Source organism: Cimex lectularius, unplaced genomic scaffold, assembly GCF_000648675.2.
Source record: "Cimex lectularius strain Harlan isolate CLEC.00 unplaced genomic scaffold, Clec_2.1 scaffold237, whole genome shotgun sequence".
NCBI classification, from domain to species: Eukaryota; Metazoa; Arthropoda; class Insecta; order Hemiptera; family Cimicidae; genus Cimex; species Cimex lectularius.
The window spans coordinates 31,006-47,721 of record NW_019392868.1 but is presented as its reverse complement, the minus strand read 5'-3'; the positions used below and the strand labels follow the sequence as shown (position 1 = coordinate 47,721).

At 37.6% G+C, this 16,716-nt stretch overlaps 1 protein-coding gene across 3 annotated transcripts in view; it reads right to left on the bottom strand.

Annotated features, from left to right (window-relative positions):
* LOC106668346 (protogenin-like) overlaps positions 1-14,280 on the bottom strand; it is a 384,394-nt gene extending 370,114 nt beyond the window's left edge. For all 3 annotated transcript variants that reach the window (XM_014397008.2, XM_014397010.2, XM_014397009.2), the window contains exon 1: positions 13,816-14,280. In XM_014397008.2, the coding sequence (XP_014252494.1) occupies positions 13,816-13,882 (67 nt within the window). In that variant the 5' untranslated portion in view covers positions 13,883-14,280. The remainder of the gene's footprint in view (positions 1-13,815) is intronic.
* Positions 14,281-16,716: the final 2,436 nt, after the last annotated feature.

Below are 16,716 nucleotides of genomic sequence, written 5' to 3'. Positions count from 1 at the left end.
AAATATTTAAAATGACATCGGCAAAAGATGCAAGAAGGGTGATGTGGTAGTGGGAACACATGCAGTTGAAGGAGTTAGATTGGTCCGAGCACAGAGCCCTGCGGTACTCCCGCGGCCACAGAGCATATTCGGAGAAATCTAATCCTTGTCTGACCAGAGGATTTTATCAATTATAAAATATTGAGTCAGGTTCGATACAATCGCTGTAGATAAGAACTTTCCGAGACTGAATTCCCCCTCGACTCGGCGTCCCTTTTTATTAAAGACGGTGGAAATCGTACTTTTCGGGAAACGGATATTTTTTCGGACGCGTTGAAGCGTTACGACAAAATTGGTCGGGCAATTTTCATTATGGGAGTGAATTTTTATTTTTATACAGAATGCTGCGTGGGTTCGTGAGTGCCTCCGAACCTCTCTCCGTCTCAGACAACCATAAACTTTTATCTTCGACGTCCGCGGGCTGAAAAACACAAACGTAACCCAGAATCACAAACACAAAACAAGACGACGATTAACCGCCAGTGTCGGCCAATACGATTAGGCTAACTGTTTGTCCAACTTAAAATGTAATCGTTTTTCCTAAACGTTTCGGCTTATTAAATGAACGGTTGATGTGCCTCTATTCCGCGTGTCCGACTCCATCGCGGCAAAAGCGTTGTTGGCAAAACAAACAAATCAGACGCATAAACATCATATTAAAATTGCTTTTCAAAGCGAAAACCCTTTTAACCTAATGTGTTAAATAACAATACAATACTTTTATAACGTGCTCCCACATAAACTGGTTCAATTTGGCTTTGTTTATTTTATTCTGTTCAAATCCGGTCGGCACGGACTTTTATGAGTTTAACACATCGGAGTTTTATTGCTAGTATTAGTTTTTCCTACGGAATATTGTCCCGATTATTGGGAAAGGTAGGAAAATAATGACGCCGACAATTAAAAACTGAAAGCTCCATTCGTTTGCGTATCTAAATAGTAATCTCCTAACGAATTCAGGTTACTCGCAAACTAGATCAATCTAAATTACCATTCATTTTTACTTTATTTTATTTTTATTATAACGTTTATTATCCATGTAAATTAATTACACACGATTTTTCGAAATGAAACTTTTTTGTCACAGGCGGGACTCGAACCCACGAACTTCGAATCAATACTCTGATCCTCTTACCATTTGAGCTACCGTACTCCAGAAGATCGAGGGTTCGAGTCCCGCCTGTGACAAAAATTTTTTCATTTCGAAAAACCGTTCACTTCCGTATAATTAATTGGAACATGTAATAAAAATTAAATGTAAAAAAATCAGTAAAATAGTGGTGTGAAGTTTTTTATTTTTGTATTCTTCGAGGACATTAAGTTACGAGGGATTAGGAAAAAATGCTTTGTTCTATTTCACGTTGCCTAGTGTAAAAATATTCAAACCGATTATACACGATTTTTCGAAATGAAATTTTTTTTCACAGGCAGACTCGAACCCACGACCTTCGGGGTAACGGTAGCTCAAGTGGTAAGAGCATCAGAGAATTGATTCGAAGTTTGTGGGTTCCACCAATACCGCCTGTGACACGAATTTTTCATTTTGAAAAACCGTGTATAAATTTGAATATTTTTACTGTAGCAACATGAAACAGATCATAGCATTTTTTCATTTTCCCTGTTAAATTATCTTCGACGTAATGCGAAGAACCCAAAAACAAAAAGCTTCACTCCACACTTGGTTGGTTTTTCTTGCACACATCAATACGTAAATGTCAATTTTTATCTTTATTGATTAAGCCCTTTGATTCTATTATACGAATTTATTGTTATCGCAACATGGGCTGACAAATTAATTCGTAATATAACAAGACTAGTGTTTCTAGTGTTATATGAGAATATTCAAGAGCGTTTTAGAGTGCGGAAGATCGGACAGAGTACTTCGATAGTCAAACGGGGTTAAACAGGGCTGACTTCTGACACCCGTCATGTTCTCTCTTTACTTAAAGGGCTTGGTAGATAAAGGAACCTATTTTACTATACTAGGGTGATATTGTCCTTATTGCTCATCATACCGCACCTAATGATTGACTCCCATAGTGATAATTGTAAACAATGTGGTCTATACAAACAAAAAATTACGGATTGTAAAAGAAGGGGAGATAGACCGGTCAAAAATTAGAATCTTCAATGCAAAATTAATTAAAACAGTAAAAAATAGAAATATTTGGGTGTTCTTTAACGCTCTCCTTTAAGTTTGATAACCATCTAAAAGAAAAATTGGCTATGGCCATTTCCAGTTTCTGTTTTGGAAGAATGCAGTTGAATCAAAATGCAAAGCACTTTTATTCTACATCCCGTATAATGTGTTACGCAGCTCAAGTTTGGTGCGCCAAGGAGTTACAGAGATTTGGAAAAATTACAAAGGTTTTTTTGTTAAGAAACTATTCGATTTAATAGTCCCAACTATCGTAAATTTAGAACTGGGCAAAAGTAGAATGTTTATGTACACTTTAACTTTACATGTAAAGTAAAAAATAAAAGTTTTAAAAACGCCTGCAAATAGACTACCTTATTTAATAGCTAAAACAATAAATGAAAAAATATTTCTTAATTCGGTGAATGGAAAAATAAGTACAACTTTATTATTGATATAAACACAAACAATGGAGATTCAAAAACCGGGGCAAAGTATTACAAAGTTAATTGATGGTATTGTTCAATCTCAGAAGGCAAATACTGGGGTAAAATGGAATCTATCATGCTGTTTGCACTAAATTAAAACGTAAAATTAATCATTCAGTCACATTGCGCATTATTACACTTAAATTAAAGGCCATTTAATACAGATTGTGTCAGTTACGTAGACTGGGCAATATTAAAGAAATAGAAAACGTATGTCATTTTATCGCATCTCTCCAATTCTGAGTTAGTATAGATCAAAATATATATTTTTTCACAACATTAACAGAGAGTGAACTCTATGATTATCTGATTGACTGGTATCTGTTATGTAAATGTTTGATAACCTCATTATAATATAGAAAATACATAATGTAAGATTATTTTGGTTGAAAATAAATTTTAAAAAACCCATGTTGTTGCACTTATTTACTATTAGGGACATTAGGTCAATCTACCTATAACATTTCAATGAAATATTCTTTCATGTAAAGTCTTGGTTGAGATAAAAAAGTCAGTGTCAAGGGCGGGATTCGAACCCACGACCTTCGGCTAAATACGCAGCTGCTCTAACCATTTGAGCTACCGTGACTTCGATCCTCTCGGACACCAACTCTCCATCTCAACCTGCAACCGTTGGAATTTTCCCTCCTTTTTGCAATTTTCAAATGTCGTGTAATCAGGATTGGATTCTCAGCCAGTTATGAAGTGGCCAAAGGGAGCTGTTAGTGAAGTGATGCTTCTTACTAAATATTAATCCATTTATGTTTGAGTGGTCTAAATGACCAAGTTACTTCTTTCAATTAATAATTCTTTTTATATAAGGAATGTACAATATACCTTACATAAAAAGAATAATTAACTGAAAGAAATAACTTGGTCAATTATACCAATAAAATATAAATGGACTAACTACAACAGTTAGCACAACCAGTGTTTGTTGTCTTTACCACAGTAAACAGTCAAAACAACAATATAATATAAACAAACAAAAAGTAACTAATAAGAGCATTTATCTATCTAATATGGACAGATAAGCTTCTACAAAACGAGTTTTTCCATACAAGACAAGGAGGCATTCGAATAGGTTCGAAAAAAGTAATAGTCTCCATTCCCCATAACGATGTTAAGCGTCGAAATGCCAAGGAGCCCAAAAAAGAAAAAGCTTCGCGCCATAGATGGCTTGATTATTGATATTTCTTGCAAAATCAGTGTGTAAGAGAGCGGTTTTTTCACTATACAAATAAAATAAATTCATTCCGATAAATTCGCGAAAAGCGGAATGGCGCAAAAATAGTATGAACCCTCACAACGGTTTACTCAATCAGAGGTAATGGCATGTCTTTCTTAGTTCAAAAAAAGAAGATAGTCAAACATTTATAAAAAAATCTAATATATTTAGTAGTCTATTGACCAAATTACTTCTTTCAATTAATTAATATTTTTATATAAGGTTTTTGGTTGAAATGAAAACGTTAAAAAAACGATAGCTCAAGTGGTAGGGCAGCGGCGTATTTAGCCGAAGTTCGTGGGTTCGAATCCCGCCCGTGACACTGACTTTTTCATTTCAACAAAAACCTTATATAAAAATATTTACAAAAAAGAAAAATACGAAATAAGCAATGCATAAATAGTGAAAAAAATTCAACTTTTGCCAATGACTTAATTATTATTATTTTTAGTATTAATTCAAAAAATAATTAATCAAGTTAAAAATAATTCAATGGCTGTTTTATGTGGCACCATAAATTGTAAGGGGCACTAGGTCAACCTACCCACTACGGTTTACGCAATCAGTGGTAATAGCACGTCTTTACCCTTGAAAAAAAATTAACTTTTGCGAATGACTTAATTATTATTAATTAATTTTTTTTATTTAATACCTGTATAATGTGACACCTATTTATTGTAAGGGGCAGCAGGTCACCTACATACGACGGTTTGCACAATCAGTGGTAATGGCATGTCTTTACTCTTTAAGTAAATAGTGAAAAAAAAAATTGCAAATGACTTAATTATTATTATTATTAACTGGAAAAAAATTTAAAAATTAAATACCTGCATTATGTTGCACCTATTTATTATAAGGGGCACTAGGTCAACCTACCCACTACGGTTTGCACAATCAGTGGTAATGGCATGTCTTTACTCTTTAAGTAAATAGTGAAAAAAAAAATTGCAAATGACTTAATTATTATTATTATTAACTGGAAAAAAATTTAAAAATTAAATACCTGCATTATGTTGCACCTATTTATTATAAGGGGCACTAGGTCAACCTACCCACTACGGTTTGCACAATCAGTGGTAATGGCACGTCGGTACCTTTGTAAATAGTTCAAAAAAAGAAGAAAATAGTTTAAAAGTTTATAAAAAAAAAGAAAAATACGAAATAAACAATAAGTAAGTATTGAAAAAATTTTACTTTTGAGCATGGCTTAATTTTTGGTGTTATTAATTTAAAAAATATATATATTTTTAAAATTTAATACCTGTGTAATGATAATGTGACACCTATTTATTGTAGGGGCACTAGGTCACCTACCCACGTCGGTTTGCACAATCAGTGGTAATTGCAAATGTTATAGACTAAATTTACATATATATATTTATATATTTGTGTGGCGTTTAGTGACCCTTAGTCAATGATTATTCGGAGATCGTGAGATGCGGTCTGGTGTGATGTAGGTTTTAGAAAAACATTTTCTTTATCGTGCCAACGTTTCGATCTTTATTGAGATCATCNATATAAAATACATATATGTATATGTATATATATTCTGACGTGTGTAAATACCCGAAACGCCCAAATAAATGTAAATAAGTAATATATTTACTTTTTTATTTAAAAAAAAATACGTGGAAATGTTTCCTAACATAAACCAATTTCACGATCTCCAAATAATCATAAACCAAAAAATTTAAATAAGACAAATTAGTGTTAAAAATTCCATTTTTCTAATAAAACACCTTTAAAACAATTATGTGAAAAGTGTATAATAAAGCCATTTTTGTATATATCTAGTATGAATAATACGGATAGTTACCTATATAGGTTTCCCACATAAGACAAGCAGGTATTCGAATAGGTATGAAAAAAGGCAATACTCCCCATTCTTCATACAACTTAAATATTTTCCAAATTAATAATATAAAAGGCCAGTAGTTCAATTATTGAAAGCACACAATCAAAGAATTCCTAGATCCGGAAAAATTGATTTCCCAAGAGTCGGCCTCGGAGTAGTTTCAACGGCCGGGGGTTGACTCGACGCCTGCATTGTTCATCAGAAAAATTGTGAGATTTCCTCCTGATAAACCTATTGTTTCATAACTGTGACTACCATCTTGGTCTACCGATTTTTTGTGAAATTCCACAAAAACCAGCCAAACACTGAAGATGGGAAAATGCTAAACGCGTCTGTACACAAAAATCAAGAGGATAGGCGTACTGATTTGACTTCTTAAGTATCGATTTGAACTTATGTTCAATGATTATTTGGAGATCGTGAGATGCGGTCTGGTGTGGCGTAGGTTTTAGAAAAATACTTTCTTCATCGTGCCAACGTTTCGATCTTTATTGTGGTCATCTTCAGGGCTGTCATTCTTGACTATATCTACATATAGACAAGAATGACCCATCTACACGGAAAACAAACACTTTGACACCTGAAAATGATCTCAATGAAGATTGAAACGTTGGTACGATAAAGAAAATATTTTTCTAAAACCTACGTCACACCAGACCGATCTCACGATCTCCGAATAATCATTAACTAACGGTCACTAAACACCACACACTTTTGTTCAATATATATATCAAATATTCGTGTCGGGCGGGTTTGTTTCGAGTAATGGTAAGCTAGGATTACCTATGTGTTGTTTTTTTTATATTTAATATAGTACTATATTACATAGTTCATCATAGAAAAGGTAACGTCATGCCGGTTCAAGATTTCCATGCACGAGGCTTAGCACACATAACAAGATGATATAAATTATGATGATGATCATAACATAACTATCAAGCTATAGATCTGAAAAATGTTGCTCTATTTTAATTGTGAAGAATGGAATTCCGTTGGCAAACTCCTTTTTCAATGGGGAGCAGAAAAAAATTCGCCGATTCGGCTCGACTCCGCCAGTCAGAACTGCGAAAGCTTCCAAGTTTTAACTTTCTTTGCCACTTTCCGCGAGAAGAAGGCAGATAAATTGAATTTGATTTGTTATATTTCGTAGAGGTATATTCGCCCGCCCTCTCGGACGTCTCCCTCTTTAAAATATTATGTTATACTTTCAATTAATTATTCTTTTTATGAAAGGTCTTGGCTGAAGTGAAAAGCGGAATTCCAACCCACGCCTATGCCACTCAATAGACCACTATACATAATGGATTATTTTATACGTTTCCTTCGGCGAAATAAAGGTCCCTGATTTTGCGATACGATCGGCTCTAAAAGGCTGAAGGCTGCAGACAAAGGTCAGGGGTTTGAGGATCGATCCGTCCGTTTCGTCAAAGCGTCGACTTCAACCCGGACGTCGACGATTTCCGGTTAAGAAATATCGGGGAAACGGACGGAATCCCAAGAGTCGACAGAGTCGATCGAACGGATTATACAATGAATGTTATCATATCCAGGCGTCCTCGGTCAGAACGATTTCATTTGAATAAGAAACACCTATTTTCCTTCTTTGGACAATTCTTCGCCTCCCTAAATTTCTAGGAACGGATGAAATTGGTCACAACTGTGCGGTAGGCGGTGCTTTGCTGAAAAAGTGTTCCCACAGGAAGTACGTTTCTGGGCTAAAATCGAGTTTTGTTTTAAATGTGACAAACTTGAACTTCACAAACCTTACAAGTGGACAGTTTTAAGCGGAGTATTTAACAGTCATCATATAATTGTGAATATAACCTTAAATCAAAAATACGGCCAAACCGATCCACGGATTTTCGCTCTTGACAGCTTAAACGAAATCCCTGACCTCCAAATTATTCGAAAAATGATCAAAAGTATAAATTATTAATTGTGAGGACGTTAAATAAATATTTAAAAATTATGATTGTGGGAGTGGTGGGGGCCGGCGCCGGAATTCAAATTTGGGATGTCGCCTTAACGCCTTGCAGTTAAGTTGCAGTACTTTTCAGTTCTAACGTTGTTGCGTTATTCTGTACTACATTTTTACTGTTTTTTGGTACTGAAAAGTACTGTAACAGCCACAATGAGCATATTTCCCCCGAATCAGAAATCAGTTTGGAGTGAAACGAACTATTCCTTAATTATCCAAATTTTAGGAACGAGCATGCGGAATTACAACAGCACAATGGCATTTGCCTCTTTTCCTGCCTCAAGAAAAGAAATTCGGGGCAGGTTAGACAGCCCTTGGTGGCATTTTGGCTAAAAACCGTTATGTTGACGAATACAAGTTAGCTAAATCTATAACAGATTATCAGCGATGCTGCTCCGACACATCGGGGACTTTAGAAGACTTGTGAGATCAAAAGAACTCGTAGAAATATAGCAGTATCCATTAACCAACATTCACACCAAGAATAGGTTAAGTTGCATTCTATTTACTGTAGTCTAAAACACCCATTTATGTTATGCCGTAAGAGGATGCTGAGTCTCTCATCGCACCAGTATGAAAAACCGAATATCGTGGGTGTCACCAAGATGGATCTACTGCAAGACCAACTTCTATAATCCAGTGATGCATTGGACAACGTTCGCTTGAACAACATCCAAATGAACCATGTAACCTCTACCGGCACTACACCCCTGTGTCGACAACCACAAGCCTATTGACTATAATCCTTTATGGTTTACTGGCCTCTCTGCATAGCAGCGTAACCTCAAGAAACCACCCGGAGCCGCTGATACCACCGTGCTACATTTCCGGGGGAAGCACAATTTAAGGGAGAGGAGTTAGCTAGCCAAAACTAGCTACAACTATAAGAAATCAGGGATCCTGACGCCAAACAACGGAGACTATATACTTGTTAGATCAAAATAACTTGTAGTAGATATAGTGAATCCAATAAGCAACATTCACAACAAGAATAGGTTGTTTAAGTTTCATTGTATTTACTGTAATCTAGCACTGGCCGTTTATTTCAATAAAGTGTTTTTTTTAAACGAGAGTTTTATTCTCCCTTGCATTGGACAACGTTCGTTGGAACAACATCCAGTTGAACCATGCAACCCCTATCGTCACTACACCCCTGTGTAAACAACCACAAGCCTGTTGACTTGTCCTTTATGGTTTACTGGCCTCTCTGCATAGCAGCGTAACCTCAAGAAACCACCCGGAGCCCCTGACACCACCGGGCTACATTTCCGGGGGAGGCACAATTTAAGGGAGAGGAGTTAGCTAGCCAAAACTAGTTACAACTATAAGAAATCCGGGATCCTGACGTTAAACATCGGAGACTATATACGACTTGTTAGATCAAAATAACTTGTAGTAGATATAGCGAATCCATTAAGCAACAAACACACCAAGAATAGGTTGTTAAAGTTTCATTGTATTTACTGTAATATAGCACTGGCCGTTTATTTCAATAAAGCGTTGTTGTTTTTTTAAACGAAAGTTTTATTCTCCTTTGCATTGGACAACGTTCGTTGGAACAACATCCAGTTGAACCATGCAACCCCTATCGTCACTACACCCCTGTGTAAACAACCACAAGCCTGTTGACTTGTCCTTTATGGTTTACTGGCCTCTCTGCATAGCAGCGTAACCTCAAGAAACCACCCGGAGCCGCTGACACTACCGTGCTACATACCCTTCCGGGGGAAGCACAATTTAAGGGGAAAGAGTTAGCTAGCCAAAAGTAGTTACAACTACAAGAAATCCGGGATCCTGACGTTAAACATCGGAGACTATATACGACTTGTTAGATCAAAATAACTTGTAGTAGATATAGCGAATCCATTAAGCAACAAGCACACCAAGAATAGGTTGTTTAAGTTTCCTTGTATTTACTGTAATATAGCACTGGCCGTTTATTTCAATAAAGCGTTGTTGTTTTTTTTAAACGAGAGTTTTATTCTCTCCTTTGCATTGGACAACCCTTGGAACAACATCCAGTTGAACCACGCAACCACTATCGTCACTACACCCCTGAGTGAACACCCACGAGCATATGGACTATGCTAACTTACAGGACTGAAGCTGAATGGAAGATGACAATTTTAACTTGACCTTTTGTTTATCGCGTACGGACAGATGTGAGTAGATTTAACAAATTTACGGCAGAAAAAGTTACTGGAGTTCTTCAGAAGGAGAACTGCCAGATCATCGACACATCGTTTTTCACTTTCGTCAAAGCGGCCAATGTTAATTTCTGTTCTAAGCCCACAGGATGTTTATACCCCAACGGCATGGGAGAATAAAACTAGTAATTTTACAGTTGGTATTAGTACTATCGAGTTGGTATTAGCAATCCATTTTCCCACGTTCATAAATCATAGTTCCATGATTCTGACAATAGAATGGGGTTATTGCCCCAACAGGCCATTAGTTTTATTATAAGACTCAAGTCCTTAAAAACAAAAAGACACAGAAGAAATTTATTTTAAGTCGTCACTTTAGAAAATTTATCTGCTTGTTGAAGCTACCGAAGAAATATTGATGCTGCGAACACGGCGCGATTCAATACGACATATCTTTACTTTTAACATTTTAGCACAAGTATAAATTTAAAAGTTCCGACACTTGACAGCTAGAAAAAAAGGTTACGTACTGAAAAGCTTAATTTATCAACCTGTCAGCCTGGATACAGTAGCTAAAAGCTCGACTAAAGCAGCTTGTCAGGGGTGTATAAAACAGTCGCAGTTTCCTAAAAATTCCATTCTCTCCTGTATCCGGATGACGCAGTCGACTCGACCCTGAGCCTCCGACGCGGGAGAAACCAGCATCTCCACCGGGTATCCCCGAATTCCACGTCTTCGTCGTGAAACAAAATTCAAAGAGGAACCGAAAAAATCTGACGAGCCGAACGAAGAGATGGCGAAGAACTTCGGGGTGCTGGCGCCGAGACATGCAACTCTTAAAAGCTTTTACTATTCTGCACTATCAAACTGTTAAACGAGATTATTTATCGGACCAAGAGATACGATCACTGACAGGAAATGCAAAAACAGACTCGTAATACGGACTTTTTTTCTAGGCGGGCCACACGAGGTGGTAAAAATTTGGCTTACAGACAGACGGACCTAAAAAACTAAACCGTCTTCTAGAAGGTCAGAACACATCCGTCTGAGACACTGATTTCACCATGTATCGCACCAGTAAATACAGAGACTTGAAACGTAACGAATCTTTTCTCAGAGAATACGGACACAAAAGAAAGTTCGTTGTTTACCTCCAAGAAAAGCCATTAAGCTCGATGACTGAATGGCAAGGCTGTTATTAGCATAGGCATCTCTTAATCTCATTATAATTCTGTGATATCGTCGGATTGTAATTGTTACACGCAACCTTTGTGATGCTTTTGTGAATTCAAGGTCTACGAGAGGATTTCGGAAAAAGCCCAAGACACAAACCGCCCTTGTTCGAAAGTTCTGACGAGAAAAACTGTCCAAGTTCAACACTTCTTCCGCCTTAAGGCGTGTCCGACGATTCATGTATTACTCGAAAATTTTGTTGAAATTTCCTTTATATCAATTCCTTCAAAACAAAACGTTCATTCAGAATTCGGCAAGTGGGCAACTTTTAACTATTAATGCCGATGTAGAAAACGGTTCTAAAACACTTCAGAGGCGTAACAACTACAAAATGTGTTATGGCAAGTAATGGTCGTGTTGTGTTTGGAGGCGGGTGCACCTGCCAGCCCGGCCAGGTCAACCAATTCCATCGCAAATCTGGGCAGAATTTCATTCTCCAGGACGTTGTCAAAACATCACAAAAGCATTATCTATTCTACGATCCTTTTAACTGTCAAAATTCATCGATTTGTATATGTGTATTGAACAGTATGTTTTCTTGACTTACTTTTTAAAAAAAGGTGTTATTAAATGTGTATGATGTGAAGATCGACCAGTGAAATTGAGTGAGGATCAGGATCATGTAAATGGTCATCGGATGAAGAAAACACCAAAAAAAGTGCCGTGCTTTCTCACATATAACATCACCAGGGTCTAAATAAAACAGAAATCAAGTTTTTTAATAAGCAATGGCTCACATGGCAAATCCTTTTTCATGATACACAATTTAAGATTTAAATTTCTTACAGTAATGATCGACAGGGTGTCCTTTTTTGGCTGAATTTCTCTTTAACAATGAGGCCATAAAAAAATGTGTTTAATATTCTTTAGTCTAGTTTCAAATCTTTACCTTTCGGAGAAAAATTATACAGGGTACCTCAGGCCCATTTCAACTTCAAAATTTCAAATACGACCCTATACATCCTGAAAAACTTCTCACTTTTTTCTTCACCTTTTCAACTATGAAATGACTAGTTTTATAACACTAAAAATAAAAATAAAAACAAAAATGACTGATATTTATTTTATTTTTACTGTCAGTGATATTATATAAAACTACTCTGGTCAATTCATAGTTCAAGGTTCGGAAAAAAGTGAAAAAATATAAGTTTATATACGTCTGTCTAAAACTCAAGCCCTGAAGAAAGCTAGGCGAAGATTTAAAATTAAAAATATTTTCTTTGACCACATCCCTGATAACAACCAAGAAAACATTATCTGCACAAGTTGGGCGATAAATCAACAAAACGTGTACATCCTGACACATCATTTTGAATGATTTTTTACGCTGAAAACAACGGTGCAATCGGATTTTAAATTGGTCAAAAAATGATAAAGTAATGGCAAAAAGTTAAAAACAAAAGTCATTTGGTTATTATTTATTCAGTGTCATTTTATGACCAATTTAAAATCCGATTGCACCATTGTTTTCAGCGTAAAAAAAATCTTCAAAATGATGTGTCAGGATGTATAGCGTCGTATTTCAAATTTTGAAGTTTAACTGGACCTGAGGTACCCTGCACAATTTTTATCCAAAAGGTAAAGATTCCAAACGACTAAAAAATATTCAACTTTTTTTTTGGTACTGTCATTGGTTCAAGAGAAATTCAGCCATATAAAAGGATGCCCTGTAGATTGAATTTCACAAAAGTTGCAGTCAACAAGAATTCTTTACAGGCCCCAGAATGGGAAATACATATTTTAAATGCATAAGCGTGTGGACATGTGTATTTTCTCATTCTCGGGGCGCTAAATAATGCTTGTTGACATCAACTTTTGTATATTTTAATCTCGACCATTACTAAAATGTAAATCTTAATTTGTATCTGGAAAAAGTATTTCATCTGAGTATTAACAAACTTGTATTTTGTTTTATTTACAACCTGAAGATGTTATAATATATGGCGAAAGCTTTTTTGGTGTTTTCTTCATCCGGTGATCATTTACATCATTACTCAAATTAAAAAGGTGTGTTAAAAGAAAGAATTTTTTTGATCGGTAGATGCTACCATTAGAAAATGAGTTAAACGCGTCGGCCAAACATCATGCGACACGACGTACTCAGATCCAGAACGTTTGGAAGATGTCATTGTTAACTAAATTCGTTTCTGGAGAGTCAGATCCGGATTGTTAATGTAAAAGCCTGCTGCCTGGGCGAGGCGTCCGAGGTCGGCGTCCAAAGCGGATTCCGGGCGGATTCGCGCTTCTCGGGACATCGCGGCCGAATCCTCCCGGTTCGATCTTGAGGACAAGAAAGCGATTAAAAGAAGAAGAATGCGAAAGCGAAAATAGAGAGGGCGGCCGGTAAGCGGAGGTAGGACGAAAGAGAGAGGGGGCAACACAGGTTTTCAATACACATTTCGTAATTGGGCCCGAGAGGACGTTGCCAGCTCTTGCCAAAAGCCGAGGCCGGTGCAGGACGCAGGTAGAGGGTGGCAACCCCCGGTCCCTCCGTCAACAAACCCCGGAATCTGCGCGGCTGGGGCCGGGATCCGCCTCGAGGCGAGACACGTGACGGCATCGCGCGACGCGACTCACCGGCCGGCCTGCGACACCTGAGCCGGGTACGCGTCGCGACGGCCGCACGACCGATGTAAGAAAAGTGACGACGGCGTGGATGAGGTTTGTTTACAAGGTCGAGACGGGAAAAAGTTTACTATAAACAACTCACCGATCGTTTCGCCAGCTATTAATCCGACAGTACACGCAATGCCGATGAAAAGCACTCGCGCCGCCATAAATTCACGCACATTTGGGACGGTTTTCACCTGGAATCGGGGCCGAAAACGCGACGCAGAGCGGACAGGCGCCGAAACCGTTCGTCCGTACCTGACACCGTCTGTCCAAAGACTGGCGAGTGGCTTTCTCTGAGTCACGCCGGTGGCGCAGTGAACGGGCGGGTCGCCATTCCAGCCGGCGCCCCTCCAACCGATAAACAACGGCCCTCGCCCGCCGCTCCGCACCGCCCAAAAGTCGCTCCCGATTTTTACTCCACACTCCACTCAATCATCTTTCACGTTCACCTCTCCAGCATCCTGATGATGTTCTTGACGAGGCGCCTACGTTTAATTCCTCTTCTACGACAGCCCGATGTGGTTTGGACGACGCAAACTGTGGCACAGAGTGGCGAACAGGAAAAAATATTGGGTTGTCCGGAAAATAATGCAGGATTTTAAGTTTTCATTAAAAAAAATCTATATAAAATATTCTGTTTACGTTTACAGGATTACTCATTTGTATGAATGTCAACACTTATTAATCCTCTTCCAAATGATATTGTTTGTTTACCTCTGTAGCATTCCGCTACTTGGAAATAATTCAGTCATCCTTATAATGTCAAAGCGAGAATTTCGTACGATTTTCTTTTACGAGTTTAAACTCGGCCGAAGCGGAGCCCAAACGGCTAGAAACATTAACCAAGTCTGGGGCGAGGGTTGTGTTAATGAGTGCACTGTGCAAAGGTGGTTTAAAAAATTTCGGGAGGGAGATTTCAGCCTTGAAGATGAAGAAGGTCGTGGAAGGCCTTCCTCTCTTAATGATGATGTTCTGCGATCAGTGGTGGGTGCAGAGCAACTCAAAGTCAGTAAAACGACCGTCGCTGACCACCTCAAGGCGATTGGAAAAGTGAAAAAACTCGAAAATTGGGTTCCACACTCATTAAACGATCGCCAAAAAAATCAGCGCTTTGATGTTTGTGCATCACTTCTTTGTCGAAACAAAAATGACCCATTTCTGGCCAGAATTGTTACATGTGACGAAAAGTGGATTCTCTACGATAACACTAGACGTTCTGGACAGTGGCTCGACAAAGGAGAAGCTCCAATACATTTTCCAAAGCCCCCAACTCATCAAAAAAAGGTAATGGTTACGGTATGGTGGGCTTCATTTGGTTTAATACACTACAGCTTCTTAAATCCTGGCGAAACCATCAATGCTGAATCATACTGTAACCAAATTAATACCATGCATCAGAAATTGGCAGTAATGAAGCCCTCTTTGGTCAATCGGAAAGGGCCCATTTTGTTGCATGACAACGCTCGACCACATGTGTCACGTGTAACGTCACAAAAATTATTGGAGCTTGGCTATGAAACTTTGCCTCACCCACCCTACTCTCCGGACCTCTCGCCTACTGACTACCATTTTTTTAGACACCTGGACCACTACTTAGAACACATAATATTCAAAAATCAAACGGAACTGGAAAATGCATTTATTGACTTTATCAATTCTAAAAATTCTGAATTCTACTCAGACGGAATTAATAAGTTACCAACACGTTGGGAGAAATGTATTGAGAGTATGGGAAATTATTTTGATTAAAGAACATTGCTTTAAAGTAACTAGTTTCTTTTTTTTTGTTTAATACCAAAATCCTGCATTATTTTCCGGACAACCCAATATTTATTTCACAGTTTTGAAAAATTATTGTTGGTAATTTTGATTGTAATATATATCTCAAAGTTTCTTTCATTGCTTTTCTTTCAATTCGTCCACAGAATAATAAACACAGCTCCCAAAGTAGCCCTAACCAAAAATCAAAGCTTTCCCACATTTCTGATGTTTTTATATTTTTATAGATATATTTTATAGAGATAGTGAACTATAAATTCTTTATTTTTCGAAAAAAAGGGAAATATAATTTTTTGTCCAGTTTCTCAGGAATTTTGATCCAACACAAAAGTTGCTCCCGAGTTTTACTCCACACTCCACTCAGTCATGTTTCACCTCTCCAGCATCCTGATGATGTTCTTGACGGGCGGCTCCGTTTAATTCCTCTTCTCCGACAGCCCGATGTGGTTTGGACGACACTAACCGTGGCACAGATGGGCAAAAGGGAAAAAATATTTATTTTAAAGTTGTGAAAAATTATGATTGGTAATTTTTTTTCGTATCTCAAAGTTTCTTTCATTGCCTTTCTTTCGCTATCATCCACTGAATAAAACAGCTAAAGTAACCTGAGGGGGCGTCGGTGGCCGCTACGATTTAGGCGTTGACACGGCGCTCACCATTGTAAGGTAAGGGTCCTGGGTTCAAATCCAGCGGCCCTGCATACGAACCCGACATACTTACAAATGCGCTTTTTTTCGAAAACACCGGCACCCTGAGGGTCGATATATCCACTGCAGTCGCGAACCCTCGTAAAAAATATAAAACTATAAAAAAGTAACCCGAACCAAAAATCATAGCTTACACACATTTTTTGATTTTTTTTTTTTTTTATTGAAATATTTTATAGAGATAGTAAACTATAAATTCTTTTCTTTTCGAAAAAAAGAAGAAATTAAATTATTTTTTTGACTAGTTTCTCACGAGCGAAATATTTTTGACTTAAAAGTGTGCTCCCGATTTTTACTTCAACTCCATTCGATTGTATTCCACCTCTCCGATCTCCAGCCTCCTCCTGATGATGATCTTCTTCAGGAGGCGGCTACGTTTAGTTCCTTTTCTTCGGCAGCCCGATATAGTTTGGACGACGCGAATCACACGGCAAATATTTTTAAAGAAATGTGTGGTGATTAGTGACCGTTAATCGATAATTATTCAGAAATCATGGGATGCGATCTGGTGT